The sequence below is a fragment of the Elephas maximus genome, chromosome 19 (assembly GCF_024166365.1).
Source record: "Elephas maximus indicus isolate mEleMax1 chromosome 19, mEleMax1 primary haplotype, whole genome shotgun sequence".
NCBI lineage: Eukaryota > Metazoa > Chordata > Mammalia > Proboscidea > Elephantidae > Elephas > Elephas maximus.
The window spans coordinates 72,020,413-72,035,853 of NC_064837.1; the positions used below are offsets into that span (position 1 = coordinate 72,020,413).

General features: G+C 63.9%; 1 protein-coding gene across 5 annotated transcripts; it reads left to right on the top strand.

Moving 5' to 3' along the window:
* The first annotated feature begins 674 nt into the window (after positions 1 to 674).
* SLC16A3 (solute carrier family 16 member 3) lies at positions 675 to 15,435 on the top strand. Of its 5 annotated transcripts, none has more exons than XM_049861399.1 (6): positions 675 to 762; positions 9,516 to 9,664; positions 11,239 to 11,486; positions 12,193 to 12,336; positions 12,754 to 13,515; positions 14,356 to 15,435. In XM_049861399.1, exons 3-6 carry the CDS (start codon positions 11,264 to 11,266, stop codon positions 14,628 to 14,630), a joined length of 1,404 nt encoding a protein of 467 aa, XP_049717356.1. In that variant the 5' UTR covers positions 675 to 762; positions 9,516 to 9,664; positions 11,239 to 11,263; the 3' UTR covers positions 14,631 to 15,435. The 5 variants fall into 5 exon arrangements, with proteins under 5 accessions (XP_049717356.1, XP_049717358.1, XP_049717360.1 ...); XM_049861401.1 differs by lacking the exon at positions 675 to 762 and adding an exon at positions 776 to 1,686; XM_049861403.1 differs by lacking the exon at positions 675 to 762 and adding an exon at positions 1,696 to 2,962.
* The last annotated feature ends 6 nt before the right edge of the window (positions 15,436 to 15,441 follow it).

The following is a 15,441-nucleotide window of genomic DNA, read 5'->3' on the forward strand; positions in this document are numbered from 1 at the left end:
AGTGCTCGGCCTCAGCCAGACAGGACCTACCAGGAGTGGGCAGGGCTGTAGTCCTCTGGAATCCGTCCTGTGACTTTCGTGGCCTAACCTGCCCAATCCATTCACTGGGCAGCAGCACTGGGTGGTACAGGCAGGGTTGGGGTGGGGAGGGGGTGTCTAGGCCCAAGTGCAGCAGAGGTCCCCAGGGAGGGCCTGAGTCCAGTGGGGATCCCTGGGGCCCCGGGGTGTCTGAGATCTGGCCCCAGGAGGTGTGGGGGGACTGCCCCCTCCCCCTCCTCATGCCATGCAGCTGCCGCAGGGACCTTGGGGAACTGGCTGTGTTTCCAAGATGCTTTTCGAGATGGGAGATGTGACAGCTTAGAACGCTCTTGGCAAAGGTGGAACAACGGCCCCCCAGCAGACTTCAGCTGGGCAGTGGGGAGGAGGCAGACCTGGAGCCTGCAGCTGCGAATCAGGAACACGCAGAGAAAGTAGGGCCCACGGCAGGCCCCTGGTGGGACTAGTGGACTGGGGGACAAGGGTGGGTCCTGTCACAGGGGGCCAGAGGATGGAAGGGTTGGGGAGCTGTCTCCGAGCTCTCAGTCATCCCCAGAAACCTCCCCTGGCCAGCGATGGCCACACCCTTCCCGTGCCTGGCCCAGGCCACCTCCCTCAAATGAGAATATCTGAAGGAAGGAACTGTACCCACAGCACAACAGCTCACTGACAGGCCTGGCCCCGCTGGAACGAGGAACCAAGCCTGAAGTTGGCTCAGCAACCCAGGTGCCCAGGGGTGTAGAATAGGGGCCCCGGGGCCAGATTCGGGGTGTGGGCCAGCTTCCCCCACCGGCCTGTTGGCCTTCCGAGGTGCAGGGACCAGAGCCCTGCCACTGTCCCCAGGGTGCTCAGAGGAGGGAGCCCTGAGCCTGGCATAGACACAGCCCTCCCCTGTGGGTATTTTCTGCCCCCCTCTGTGCGGCCCCAAAGTCTGTAGGCAGCTCATGGGTGGGCAGTGAGGGGCTGGGTACTGATTCCCGCTGTGGGTGGACATGACGGGCCCAGCCTGGCATGTCCCCCTGCCCTCCCAGCCCTGTGGCTTCTGCCTCCGGGTTGGGGGGACTCACCAGGTACCAGGCATACCATTGGAGCCCCTGTTCCCACTTGCTGGGGCACAGGAGCTGCTGGTCATGGGAGGGGGGCAACAGACTTGAAGCTGAGCCCCCACCCAATTCTGAAGGCTGAGCACTTAGAGGTGGGGGTGCCCCACGTTAAGAGGATGCCAGGATTGGGGTTAGGCCCTAAAGTGAGCTGTCCCAGGAGGCCACCTTCAGCAGCCAGCCCCTTCTTCACCTCTCTCTTATCGGGGAATTGGCTCATCCACAGGAACATCCCCCTCCAGCCCCTTTGTCCCTCCAAGTCAAAGCCCAGGCCCTGAATGCCCCATCCTTTGGCTGGGAATGGACCCCTCCCCTTGGAGGTGGGTCTGGGAAGCTGGTGCACTGATAGGTCCCTTCTCTGGGCACCCCCAGCTCAGCTCTGGGCGGGCAGCCAGGGTAGACTGGAGGACAGCAGAGAGGGGCTGGAGTGTCCCGGGGGTGCCAGGCAGGCCACCGTCTGCCCATCTGAGGTGGGGAAGATGTCTGTGGGCCCTCTCTTGGGCTGAACCTCCTGGAACTGAGAATCTCCCGGAGGACCCAAGTCTGGCAGGTGCCCCTCCTGGCTTCAGGAGGTGGGAAGGGGTGGTGGGACCCGGCAACATGGGCACTATCCCCCCTGGTTGGACTGGGCACTCTGAGCTACTGGGGCACGGTGGGCGCCCACAAGTTCCAGCCCACACCTCAAGCGACCACGCTCTTGCCACCCCATTTTTGAGAATCTGTGCACAGGTGTGGGGTGGAAGAGGGGAAGGCACTGGAAAGGGAGGGCGTGTGGTTGCAGTAGGGTGTGTGCCTAAATAACCTGGGGGCAGGAGAGGGCGGCACCCCCACCCCCCAAAGGCAGGAACTGCCAAGACAAGGGGATTCCTTCCCATAGCCGCTGTGTCCTCCTCTCTGGTGTCCCCCCCTGTCAGCCCAAGGGGGCTGGTGAATGCTAATTGGTATGGGCAGATGATGGGTCCCTCCAAGACCTCCGGAGGCCTCCTGGTCCAAGGGTCCCCAAGACTTGAGTGGCAGAAGGCCACCCTGTCCTATGAGGCTCAGCCAGCTCAGCAAGTTCTTCATCTGCTAGGTTAGCAGCCCCCACACCCGGGGCTGCAGGCTGGGCTCTGGGCTAACATTTAGAGGTGGCGGCAGACTTCTCAGGTGTACGCTTACACCACCATTTCAGCAGCCAAGGGGTAGCCTGGCTGCCCACCCTTCAGACTTTTCAGGTGTACGCTTACACCGCCATTTCAGCAGCCAAGGGGTAGCCTGGCTGCCCACCCTTCACTTACCACGTGGCCCACAGGAGGGCCTACAGCAGGAGTCCTCACTCCTGCCCCCCAAATCCTGGCCCTGATGAAGCCCCAGTTACACAGCCTTGGGCCTCCCATTGCCAGGAGACTTCAGAGCAGTCTGGAAACAGGTGGGAAGTGTTCCAGTGTCCCCCTCCCCCAGCTGGGTGGCCCAGGCTTCCCAGTGCTGAATACCAGGGTGTCCTCAAACATTAGTGCCCAAAGTGCCCTGTTACTCCATTTTGCAGATGGGAAAAGCCAGGCTCGGCAAAGTGCCTTGCCAAGCACCAGCGAGATGTGGCCCTCACCTTACCCCCATGGACCAGTGTCTGGGTGGATGTGAAGGGGTGACAGGATGGGAGACCCATCCCACGGCCGTGGCCCCACCTCAAGTGGGGCCGCGGGCGCTCAGAGTCGGTGGCTCCTCGGCTTTTCAGAGCGGGAGCCACGCTGGGGAAACGGAAGTTCACAGGGATGTCGACAGGCTTGCCCAAGAGCACCGGGCCATGGGGCTGCGGATCCAGGAGGGAGCGCCGGTTTGCACAGGGAGTAGGTCCTGCAGGACCGCGAGAGCCCCCCGGGGGGGGGGAACGTGGGGGCGGCCGGGGGCGACTGCCTGTCACAGGCCGCGACCGGGCGGGTAGAGGCTCACGGCCCATCCAGGTCTGCGCGGTCACTGCAGGCTCCGACCCTGGCACACAAGCCGCCCAGCTGGGCAGATGGAAGCCGCGATTTCCGCCAGGGCAAGCGGGGAGCGGGCGGGGGGCAGGGGGGACAGCCAGGGGGGCGCCCAGCCGAGGGGGGCGGGCCAGGGGCAAAGGGACATTTCCAGGCGTCCACGCACCGGTGGTCCCGATCGGGACTCAGGCGCCAGCCCTCCCCGCGGGCGGGTGGTGGCGGGGACCCGGGCGCGCCGTCGGGGAGCCTTCGGGAAGGGGGGCGCGGGGTCCGGGCGGGGCGGGCGGGGCGGCGCCAGCAGGAGGTGACGTGCGCAAGGGACGTGCGGCGCGAGCGACCAGAGCCTTAAAGTCGCCCCCGGCTGGGCGCCCGGGCACAGCGGGCGGAGTGGCGGCAGATAGGCGGCGGCGCGGATGCTCGACCCGAGCCCGGCACTCCTCCGCACCCTGGGGCGCTAAGCTCTAGCCGCGTGGGGGCGACGCCGGGCCAGCGCTCGCACACGCACTCCTTCTCCCCTGGTCCTCTGCGGGGCGCCCAGGTAGGGTCTCCACCCCTACCTCCCCTGCGCCCACCAGGGGCTCCGGGGAGCCCGCCGCGCCCCCATGTCCGCGGACCCTGGGCCCCTAGCCTCTGGGCCACCCCCTGCTCGGCCCAGGAGCCCTCCGTCGGGCGGCCCTTGGGGCTGGAGCTCCTTCGGTAGGCGGCGGCCCCCGCAGCCAGCTCCGCTGGATATAAATAGGGCCGGGCGGCTGTATTTGCTGGGGCCGTAGCGGCCCTCCGGGTGCCCCTCGCCGCCCCCGGCCCTCGGCCGCCTCCCGAGTGAGTGAGGAGCATGTGTGCTCCCGAGGTGGCGCTGGGGGGACCGCGCTTCCTGCTCCTCCTCCTCCCTGTTACCTTAAGGGTGCCTTAAACCTTCCAAAACCCACACCTGCCCTCGGGGGACGCTGGCAGTGCGGCCACCACACTAGGGCTAGGTCCCTGAAAACTGAGGGATTCTCCCAGCCTCAGTTTCCCTATCTAAAAAATGGATTGATAACACCCAGTGCAAGGTGGTTGGTTAGTCCAGGTCTGGGCCACTGGGGGAGGGGGAGGTGTCTGGAGTCTGGTAAGAAGGGTCAGCCTGGGGCCAGGGTCCTACCTGTCCAGAGGCAGAGTGGCCTGTCCAGACAGCCAGAATGGGGGAGCAGTGGCCTGATGGGGTCACCCTTCCTGTAATGAGGACCTCAGGCTGGGTGGTCTGAAGGCAATGGAGGGTCAGAAGGCCCTAGGACTTGACTGGCCTGCTCCATGCACTCAGGCCTGAAGGGCCTGTCCACAGCCAAAGGGTAAGGTGGGCGCTGGGGCAGGGGTTCCCAGCCTCATTCCCCAGGCCTAAGAGTCAGCCTGGCCTGGAGGGGCTGGCCTCTCTGTACTGGGGAGGGACAGGAAGTGTGGTGGTGGGCCCTCACTGGGCAGGCTATGCCCTCAGGAGCTGCCAGGAGGGCACAAGATGGAGTCTGCCCAGAGCAGCTCTGGGGGCAGGTGTGGAGACCTCCTGACCAGGGCATACACGTGGTGTGGACGGGCAGGGAGGCCTGGTCCCAAGGCAGGCTTGGCCATGACCCTGCGTGACCTTGGGCAGGGCTAGCCACCTATGAGGAGAGACCTCACTCTCACTGAGTGGACACTAGGTTTGGAGGGGCAGGACACAGTGGGGGAGGGGGTGCGGGGTCCTACTCCCCTGGCTGGCAGTAACCGGTGTGCTAGGCTGGGCTTACCCCAGGGCGGGTCCCCTCTGTGCCCAGGCTGGCAAGGGAGGGGAAGGCCCAGTGCCTGCCCTAGGGTGAGGAGGAGCCCAGTACATGCAACCCCCAGGGTGAGCCCTTCTGGGTGGCAAGAGGGGGAGGAAGGCGGTGCAGAGGGCAAATTGGAGGCGCCTCCTGATTAGACCTGGGGGGCAGGCCTGGGCACAGGGACAAGGCAGGACATGGTCAGGGCCTGGGGCATCTTCATGTGCCACCTTGATGAGTCCAGGCCTCCAATCCTCAGTCTCCATCTGTGAAATGGGCCGCTCCAGGCAGCCACTCACACGGGGGCGGGAAGGGGGCGCCCAAGAGGTCACAATTTTCCGGTCCCAGGGGTCGAGTTCACAAGGCAACGTTCTCCAGCCGCGCCCAGCCAGCTGGGCCTTGGGGAAGGGAAACGAAAGCCGGCCCCGCCCCGGAGGAGCCGCGATTGGGCTCACTCCACGGGGACCCAGAACAGCCGGTGGGGTCCCCGCGCTGGCAGAGAGGCTCCGGGGCTCCGCTAAACCCGGGCGGCCCTGTGAGTGCTCAATTCCGGGCGGCAGGTATTCACACGACCCGGCCAATACGGTAGCGGCTTGGTGGGCGTCTACTCTATGCAATACGGTGGCGGCTCCTCCCTTGGCGCGGTCACGTCCCCCACGTCCCAAGGCCGGGCTAGTGGGGCGTTCAGAGCATCCTCCCAACCCGCATCCTGGCTCCCCCATCGGTGGGGCTGGGCGGCCGAGCTCCGGGAGACCTAACCCCACGCGCCCAGGGGGAACGAGCCGGCTGAGCAGGAGCAGAGGCGCGGCTGGGTCCCTTTCCTTCCACTCAGGCTGGTGCGGGGCCCAGGGGCCTCTCCTGGCCAGGGCAGAGATGGGGCGTTGCCGTGGGTGGGGCTCAGGGTCCCTCCACTTGCTGCCTCCTGGGTTTTGATTGATGTTGCCTCTGCCCCCAGCCCTGGGCTGCCCTGTCAGTCCTCACTCAGGGCATCAGCAGTGGGCCAGGTGCGACCAGGGCACACCTTTATCCACCAGGCCCGGTGGGTGGGAGGAGAGGTGTTGCCTTGCAACCCCACTCTCCCCCTGCCCTTCTCCTTGGGGGCACTTGGTTTTACGGAATTTGCTACAAGGGCCCAGGTGCACAGGGCCAGCTGGGTCAGGCCCATCCCCAGGACGTCGCGCCCCCAGGGTGCCATGCCAGGGTGGCTGTGGTCCCTGCAGGCACCATGTGGAAGGGCTGTGTGGGTGGGACAAAGGGTGTATGACAGGACCTCAAAGCCTGGTGTGTCTGGGATGATCCTGGTGTGTGGTGTGGAGGTGGACTGGGCCAATCTCTGCCCTCCAAAACCCCCCTTCAGAGAAGCCAGCTGGGGTGCCCCCCCCCCCCGCCCGCAGCCACCCGTCCAGTGGCAGATTTGAAGCTGCCTGCAACCGGTGCCAGCCTTCTGGCCAGGGTGTGGTGTTAGAGATGAGTTTCGGCCCAGTGGTCCTTTGGGGCCTGGCCATGGGTCCCAGCTGAGGCTCAGAGCACGTGGCTGGCCTCTGGGCAGCATACAATCTGGCGAATGAGGCTGGTGTTTCTGCCCTGTCGGCCCCTCAGCCGCTGCAAGGACGTGAGCAGACACACGTGAGCCTGCAGGGGTACCAGCGCATGTCAGGGAGCTTGGGGGTCAGTGGGAATAGGGGCCCAGACCAGGCCTGGGTAGACCCTTACCCTGTGCCCACTCTCTGCCAGCATGGATTTTTCTTCCGTGCTGGTGAAAGCAAAGGAGCCCAATCTCCCCAGAAGAGGCCCCCACACCACACATTTGCAAACGGTCCCTCACACTTCCCTCTGAGCCAGGTGGGGGCAGCGGGGGGCCCTGGCTGCATCGACATGTGGTCATCTGTTTGTACAACATGCACAGGGCTGTGCAGTGAGAGGGAAGGGGAGCTCAGGGAGGCCCTACTCCTTCCCAGCCACCACCAACCCTGCTCCTTTGGGAGGCTCAGGGCTCAAGGTCAGGAGTGAGGGGCTGGCCATCTCCTTGGGCTATGTCCTCAGGCCTCTGGAGACTGGGGCCTCTGGTTTGCCAGGAAGGGATCTAGTTGCCGGCCGAGGGCTGGAAATCAGGTGACGGCTGGCCTCCCCCACACTCACTAGTGCCTAGACAGGCCGCTGGCCCGAGGGCCCAAGGCTCAGATCCCAGGGGACATGCCCTGCCCCTAAGGCTGGGAAGGGAGGATACTGTGCACAGACCCGCGGACCCTGCCCTCAGGGGGAGTGGCCAGTTCATGCAGGGAACAGCATTGAGCCCGCTGGGCTGGAACAGAGCAGGTGAGGTGGAGGAGGGTCTGAGGGGAGGGGTAATTTGCAGGACTGGGCAGAGCTGGTAGCCAGTGGACAATGGACCAAAGGGGACCGGGGGTCCCAGGAGGTGGGGGACGTTGGCAGGAATTGTGAGTGGATTAGATGGGCGGGTAGGGTGCTTAAGGTTGAGTCCGGGGTTGCCAGACGTGCTGAGCTGGGAGGCCATGGAGGGGCCGGCTGGGGCCCAGGAGTTCAGGTTGGAATGTTGCCGGTGATGTATGTCCTAGGTGGGCAGGTGAACGTTGCCAGTGATGTATGCCCTAGGTGGGCAGGTGAAACTGGAGTGTCAGTCCGGGAAGTGTCAGTTCCAAGATGGAGACCAAAGCCAGCATGAGCGTGGACAGAGGGGCTCTGGGGTGCTGTGAAGATGCTGCCCAGAGGCTCCCCAGACCTGACCCTGCTGGGGACTCCCTCAGACAGCCAGGTTGTCAGACCCCTGCTCTGAGACGCTGTGAGGGGGCTGCTGGCAGTGACCCTGATTTGGGAGGACACATTGGGCTTTCAGATCTGTGGGGCCTCACCCGATCAGCCTCCAGCAGCCTGGTGTTTGGGGGCCTTTGCTGTGGGCCCTTCACGTGGGCACACTAGCTGGGTGACCAGCCCTCAGGTGCCCCCAGGAGCCTCGCCCGACCCAGAGCAGGCACCCCCACCCACCTGGACGGATCAGCTTTCCGTGCTTGAGGGTGGTTATTTCTGGGCCTGGACGGATGGGTAATTTCCCTGGGAGGGTAAATGTCACAAAAGGCCAGCGTGCCTCGGCGGGCACGGGGGACACTCCCCTTCTCAGAGCAGCCAGGTGCTGCAGGGTACCCCGCTCTCCACATTGTGTCTGTGGGAGACAGGATCTCTTGAAATGCCCAACCCCCTTTCTCTACCTCCCTATACACACATACCTCTCAGCCCCACCCCAGAAACCCTGCCCCAGCCCTCCCTGCACATCCCCCACCCCTTGTCTCACAGCGCTGCCACAGTCAGCCCTGATTCGCCAGCTGACACCTAGTGGGCCAGCCTCACTTTAGGGGTCTTTGGACAAGAGGCAGGGGTGGGGACCGGCAGGGCTGTTCTGGTGTAGCAGGCACCCAGGCTGGGAATGACCCTGCGTCTGAAGGCACCTCAGCCCCACCTCTCACTGGCCCTTGGCAGGGAGGGCGGCACCCTCCACAGGAGCCTTATAGGCAGGTCCTGGAACACACTGTGCCTGCCTGTCCTCAGGACATTGGCCGTGCCACCCTCTGCCTCACTCCTCATCCTCCTGGAGGCCAGTTTGGGGACATCTCATCTCCCTGGGCTGGTGACACCCCCTTTCCCTGGCTCTGTGCCCGGCCACAGCCCCTGTTCCCTGTACACCCTCATCTGTCCCCTGAGGACCTTGGGGGCCTGAAGGAGGGCTAGCCCTGGTGGGCTTTGAGGCTGCACCCGAGATCCGGGGGGCCCTCAGAGCTCCTGGTCCGGTGCTTCGCTGCCTTCATTTCCTCCTTGGGCCCTTGGGTGCAGGGCTGGGTGGCCCCTAGTCTTACATATGCCTTTCCTTGGCGCGAGGAAAAGTGCAATGAACACCCATAAACCCGTTGTTCCCAAACCACCTGGGACCCCAGGACAGCCCCTCTCCATCAGCATTTCAGTGTATTCCTAAAATGTGTATATTTCTTAGTGTTTTTTTTTTAAGGGCTACTCTGCTGTATGTGGTCCTCCAAAAACCCACTGCTGTTGAGTAGATTCTGACTCAGCGGCCCTGTAGGACAGAGTAGAACTGCCCTGTAGGGTTTCCAAGGAGCTGCTGGTGGATGCGAACTGCCGACCTTTTGGTCACCAGCCGAGCTCTTGGACCCTGCACCACCAGGGCCCCTGTACGTGGTCTTCGGGACTTTTAAAACCTAATGTTAGCACACGGTAAGACCTCCCTGCGCTCTGTCTTCTGACTGCTGGGTGATGCTCCCCATCTCCTGGGCCTCATCCTGGCATGGCTGGTCACTGGGGGTCCAGGGCCTCGGGCGCAAACTCTAGCTGGGATGGTTGGAGGCAGGGCTCCACCTGGGCAGGGCACATGGCCCCTGAGCCTCAGCACGGGGCGGGGGCGACGCTTGTGCCAGACTGTCAACATCTCAGAGCCCCGGGCTTTGTGAGGTCGTAGGTCCATGAACAACTTTGCCAGGGGAATCTGAGGAGGGGCAGGGTATGGGGCTTGGCCCTCCCAGAAGTGAGGGATCCCAGGGGTCAGGGCTGGCTCTCATGGGCATGGCTGCAGGGGAGGGTATATACACCCTGGAAACCACAACCACCACAAGAGGGCTTTTTTTTCTCCCCAGAAAACAGGCTACCAGGACCCTGCAGTGGGAGGCCGAGCCTCGGGGTACTGAGCAGGCTGGACTGACTGTCCCCCAGTCCCAGGACTGCCCTCCACCCATCCCAGCCTCAAGGAGACAGCAGAGACCCCATCCACAGCGGCCAGAGTCAGGTGAGTAAGTAGGGGAGGATATGGAGCGTCTCTGTGATTAGCATGTGGGAGAGGGGACTCCCAGAGCTCTGGGAGAAGGGGGGCCTCAGCTGCAAGTCTAACCCCGTGCCCCGGCTTCCTGCACACATGGGCTGAGCTCCTGGGGTCAGCCTGGGCTGCTGTGGGGTTTTGGTCCTGTTGAGTGTGGCTGGCAGGCTGGAAGCCTAACCCATTTGCAGGTGGGCTAGGTGGAAGCTTCCCCGCACCCCATCCCGCCCTCCTGCCCATCTCCCCCACGGCAGGCACCCCCCACCAGTCCCTGGCTTCAAGCCTTCCCTGAACTGTATTGAGGCCCCTCTGTGGATAATTCTGGGGGAGTTGAGGCTCTACCCTGGGAAGAGCAGGGCATAGCCTGGTAGGCAAGCGCTGGGGAAGGCCCGTCCCCTGCCTGGAGACGGACTGGCCGGGGCTTGGCTGCGGGAGGGCCACCCCTTCTCTCCACCTTCTCCCCCCTGGGTTATATCCCACTGTTCCCTCCAAAGCTGCTTTGCTCCTGACAGCCCACACTTTGACTGTGAACCCAGAGGGAGGGGCAGGAGAGCAGGCACAGGGCCAGGGCACAAAGACCAGGCAAGAGACTGGGTGGGGTCTAGAGGGACCCCACTCTGGTATCAGGGCTCCTGAGTCCTCGTGTCCTGGGTGGCCCTGTCCGCCCCATGCGTTCATTGCTTTCGGGATGGGAATGCAGCCACTGCCAGAAAGAACAGTGACTCGGTGCTTCCAGAAACAGGGCCAATCAGGAGCCACGGTCTTGGTGGAAAAGGCCAGCCAGGCCAGCATCCCCACCAGGGTCCCCGCTGCCCAGGAGGCTGTAATCTGAGTCCTGCTGAGCCCAAAAAAGCCACTGCCCTTTAGAACTCTATGTCAGGCAGCAGATGTCAGGAAGCAGCCAGTGGCTGGTCCTGCACCCTGTGGCCCGCGCGGGGCAGAGGTGGCCGAGGGGTGGGCTCTGAGCTAGTACTGAGGCAGCCCCACTAAGCTGTGGTAGAGAGGAGACACTCTTTCGGCTGGCCGCTGAAGGTGCAGGCCCGGGCCTGGAGGCTGGGGACCCCGTGCAGACCTGGGTGGGAGGCTGGGGACCCCGTGCAGACCCTGGCTGGGAGGCTGGGGACCCCGTGCAAACTAGGGCTGGGAGGCTGAGGACTCCTGTGTGGACCCCGGCTGAGAGTCTGGGGACCTTGTGCAGGCCCAGGCCTGGAGGCTGGGGACCCCATGTAGACCCAGGCCTGGAGTCTGGGGACCCCCATGCATACCAGGGCAGGGAGGCTGAGGACCCCATGTAGACCCGGGCCTGGAGGATGGGGACCCCTGTGCAAACCCAGGTTGGGAGGCTGGGGGCCCCTATGCAGACCTGGGCTGGGAGGCTGGGGACCCCCCGTGCAGACCCTGGCAGGAGGCTAGCCCAGGGTATGGCCATTTGGTGTGCAGCACTGCCGTCCACGTGTCCTGTGCATGTCCTCTGTCTCCACCCCGCCCGGCTGTAGCCAGCCGAGATTGTCACCGTGACAACTAGTTGCCTGTGCTTCCTGTTGCAGGTGGCGCAGGCCGAGCCCTCCAGCCATGGGTGGTGCAGTGGTGGACGATGGCCCGACGGGAGTCCCGGCCCCTGATGGTGGCTGGGGCTGGGCTGTGCTCTTTGGCTGCTTTGTCATCACTGGGTTCTCCTACGCCTTCCCCAAGGCAGTCAGCGTCTTCTTCAAGGAGCTCATCAGGGAGTTCGGGATCGGCTACAGCGACACGGCCTGGATCTCCTCCATCCTACTGGCCATGCTTTACGGCACCGGTGAGGCCTCGCTGGGGTCTGCTGTTCCAAGGGTCACCTGTCAGGGGTTGCTTGTCTTGGGGACCTGCTGCTGGGGTCACTCTCCCGGGGGCTCCTGCTGAGGGCTTTCCTGTCGGGGGGCGGGGGCAGGGTCCTTAAGCAGTTGCATGGGACGAAAAGACTGCAGGGGACAGACTCTGGCATAGTGGTGTGGGGACTTTTGGAGAGACAGGGAGTCTGGTAGAGAGCAGCCTGTTTTCTGTAGGGCCAAACTGGGGACAGCAAGTTGGCTTGCACGGTGGTGGCTGTATTTATAGATGGTCCTGAGGATGGCCTGGAGATCGAGACACTGTGAGCTATCCTTTAAAAGATGCTGTTCTCAGGGGACTGCCCCATCCGCCTCAGAAAGCAGTACACAGGCCGTTCTCGTGGTGCTTATGGTGACCTGCAGCTGGCACTGTGGGGGGCTGACCAGCAGTAGAGACAGCCAGGTTACCAGTACACACAGGGGGCGAGCACTGGCTGAGCTGCAGGTGGTACAGGCTGCACAGCCCTGGGCAGGAAATGCTGTGGGGCCACCCCCAGACACAGCTCTTCAGCTAGGCTCTTCGGGCCAGCTCCACGGGGCATGGCTGTGGGCGGGCGTAGATGTGGTCAGAGCCTGTGAATGTGAGCGTGGCCTGGAGACATGGCAACGGTCTGTCCTCAGCCTGCCCCCTGCCCCCAGGTCCCCTGTGCAGTGTGTGCGTGAACCGCTTCGGCTGCCGGCCAGTGATGCTTGTGGGTGGCCTTTTCGCATCCCTGGGCATGGTGGCCGCATCCTTCTGCAGCAGCATCATTCAGATCTACCTCACCACGGGGGTCCTTACCGGTGAGTGCGCTGGCCCGTGTGATGAGAAGCAAACTCGTCAGGCTCCTCTGAGCATCCTGAGCCCAGAACCTGCCCTGGGACCCTGGTCAGAACGGCCCTGGGTGCCAGGTGGCTGGTGGGGGCTGGGGCTGTCCCTCAGCTGGTCCCCAGGCTCTGTGGCCAGCATCCTCCTAGGTTGACCAGAAGTGGACGGGGCAGGGTCCCTTCAGCTTGAGCAGGCACAGGGCCTTCCGTGGATGAGTGGTCTCCAGCCGCTTCCTCCTCTCCCCCCCGCTCCAGGGAGCAGTGTCCATGGGGTACCAGCGGGCCCCTCACTTCCCTGGTGCTCGGGGGGCTCTGCACACAGGGCAAGGTCCTCTAGCAGAGCATGGTGGGGGCTGGGCAGCCAGTGTCTCACCCATGTCCCCTCCCCTCCAGGCCTGGGCCTGGCACTCAATTTCCAGCCCTCACTCATCATGCTGAACCGCTACTTCAGCAAGCGGCGCCCGCTGGCCAATGGGCTGGCAGCTGCAGGCAGTCCTGTGTTCCTGTGCGCCCTGTCCCCGCTGGGCCAGCTGCTCCAAGACCACTATGGGTGGCGTGGCGGCTTCCTCATCCTGGGCGGCCTGCTGCTCAACTGCTGTGTATGTGCCGCACTCATGCGGCCCCTGGAGCTGCTTCGGGCGCCAGGCGCCGAGCCGGGGCCCCGCCGGCCAGTGCGGCGGCTGCTGGACTTCAGCGTCTTCCGCGACCGTGGCTTCGTCATCTACGCGCTGGCTGCCTCCATCATGGTGCTGGGGCTTTTCGTGCCACCCGTGTTTGTGGTGAGCTACGCCAAGGACATGGGCACGCCTGACACACAGGCCGCCTTCCTGCTGACGGTGCTGGGCTTCATCGACATCTTTGCGCGGCCCACCGCAGGCCTCATCACTGGGTTGCGGCAAGTGCGGCCCTACTCTGTCTACCTCTTCAGCTTCGCCATGTTCTTCAACAGTGTCGCTGACCTGGGGGGCTCCACAGCCACCGACTATGGTGGCCTGGTGGTCTTCTGCGTCTTCTTTGGCATCTCCTACGGCATGGTGGGTGCTCTGCAGTTTGAGGTGCTCATGGCCATCGTGGGTACCCAGAAGTTCTCCAGCGCCATCGGGCTGGTGCTGCTGCTGGAGGCCGTGGCCGTGCTCATTGGGCCACCCTCTGGGGGTGAGTGCCGGCCTGTTGGGGGGGTGGTCACTGTGCTGGGGGGGCCACCCTCCAGGGGTAAGTGGCAGCCTGCGGGAGGAACTACACGCCATCAGACACCTGGTCAGCAAGAGGAATTCACCTCCCCTGTGGTCATTCCTGACGCTGGAACTGCCGTGCACTGGGCAGAGGCCATGGGTTGGCCCTGGCCCACCCCACACACATCCAGTCCCCAGCCAGCAGGTCTCAGAGGAGGTGCCAGCGTCCACTGCCCCATGAGGACGTGCCTGGCCTGGTCATAGGGGTCGCACCCTGATTTGGGAGCCAGGAGTATGCTGGAGGTGCACGCTTAGGCTGTGCTGGCGGCATGGCTGGGGACAGGGGTGCCCAAGTCCTTCCCATCAGATCGTCCCCGTCTGGGGTCCCCACTTGACACCACATGGCCTGAGCCCTGCCCAGCACTTCTGGTGGCCTAGTGAGTCCCTGTGGCTCCACTGACCAGAAGACCCATGAAGGACTCTACAGCGCTGGGGCAGTGGGACCTCGTCACTCCGGCCCTGCCTTGGGCGAGGACCACCCCCAAACCTTCTCAGAGCCACTTCTGTTTTGACCCCCGGGTGGAAGAGGCCGGGGAGAGGATAGGTGGGCGAGGGGCAGGGGACGGCATATGGACAGTCCTGCCTGAACTTCCACAGCATAGAGGAAGCCTTTTCTCCAGGTCAGCCCCAGGAGGTGGGTGGGCAGGTGGGAACCTCAAAGCTGAGACACCAACTACACACCACAGGGACTTCAAGGGGCAGCACAGGGGCGGGGCGGCCGGCAGAGGCAGGGCAGCCCACAGTGAGTCTGGTCTCTTTGCAGGCAAGCTCCTGGATGCCACACACGTCTACCAGTATGTGTTCATCCTGGCGGGGGCCGAGGTGCTCTGCTCCTCCCTGGTGCTGCTGCTGGGCAACGTCTTCTGCAGGGGGAAAGGGCCCTCGGAGCCGCAGGCCAGCGAGGCGGCCACGGCCAAGGAGGAGCTCAACCAGCCCCCCGCAGACGGGCCAGTGGACGCCCGGGAAGTGGAGTGTTTCCTGAAGGGAGAGCTCGAGAAAAATGGGGAGGCCACTCTCAATCCTGAAACGAGCGTGTGAGGGGGGGCTGGGGGAGGAGGGAGGAGGACCAGAGACTCTGGAGTTCTTATTTATTTCACACACAGGACTGGCTGGCTGGGCCAGCGGCGTGGCTGCCTGGTCGGCACTGATCACTGTTTGGCAGGGGGGAGGTGGTGGGTTTGGAAACGCGTCATTCCACATCGGATCTGCGGTGGAGCCAAGCATGGTTACAACACTGTGTGCAGGGACCCAGCCTGACCACTGGCAGCCCGCCCTGCCCCCACCGAAGGACCCAGGACCCACGCTGCAAAGACAACATGACTTTAATTAGAAGCGGGGGCTGGGCACAGCTGGTGAGGGTGGGTGCTGCCAGCAGCCGTGCCCCCGTGTGTCTGGGCCTCCCAGCCTCTGCCCACCTGGTCCGAGGGTGCCGCCTGGGCACCACCCCGCTCAGACTGGGGGCCCAGGGGACATGGAGCTTCCACTTTGGAGGGCTCGCCACACACCTGGGGCAGGAGAAGAGGGCTCTCAGGACCCACGGAACCTGGTCTGAGTGGAGGGATGAGATGCTAACAGAGGTCCAGCTTTCTTCTGCTGAGAAGCTGGTCATTTTACAGTGTCTCTGTCCTGTGTCAGCCATCTCAGCTGTGTCTGTGGGGAGCCTCCCATGTGGCGCCAAGAAGGGGGGCCAGTGCAGCCTGGGGGCTGCAGGGCAGGGGCTCCCACAAGCCCACACTGGGGGGCCCTGGACTCTGGAGGGGTGGGGACCCGAGTGCTGTGCAGACTGGAGCTGCGACACAGAAGCAGTTTTGTTCAGTGGGGTGTTGCGTGTATGTGTGTGTGTAAAAAC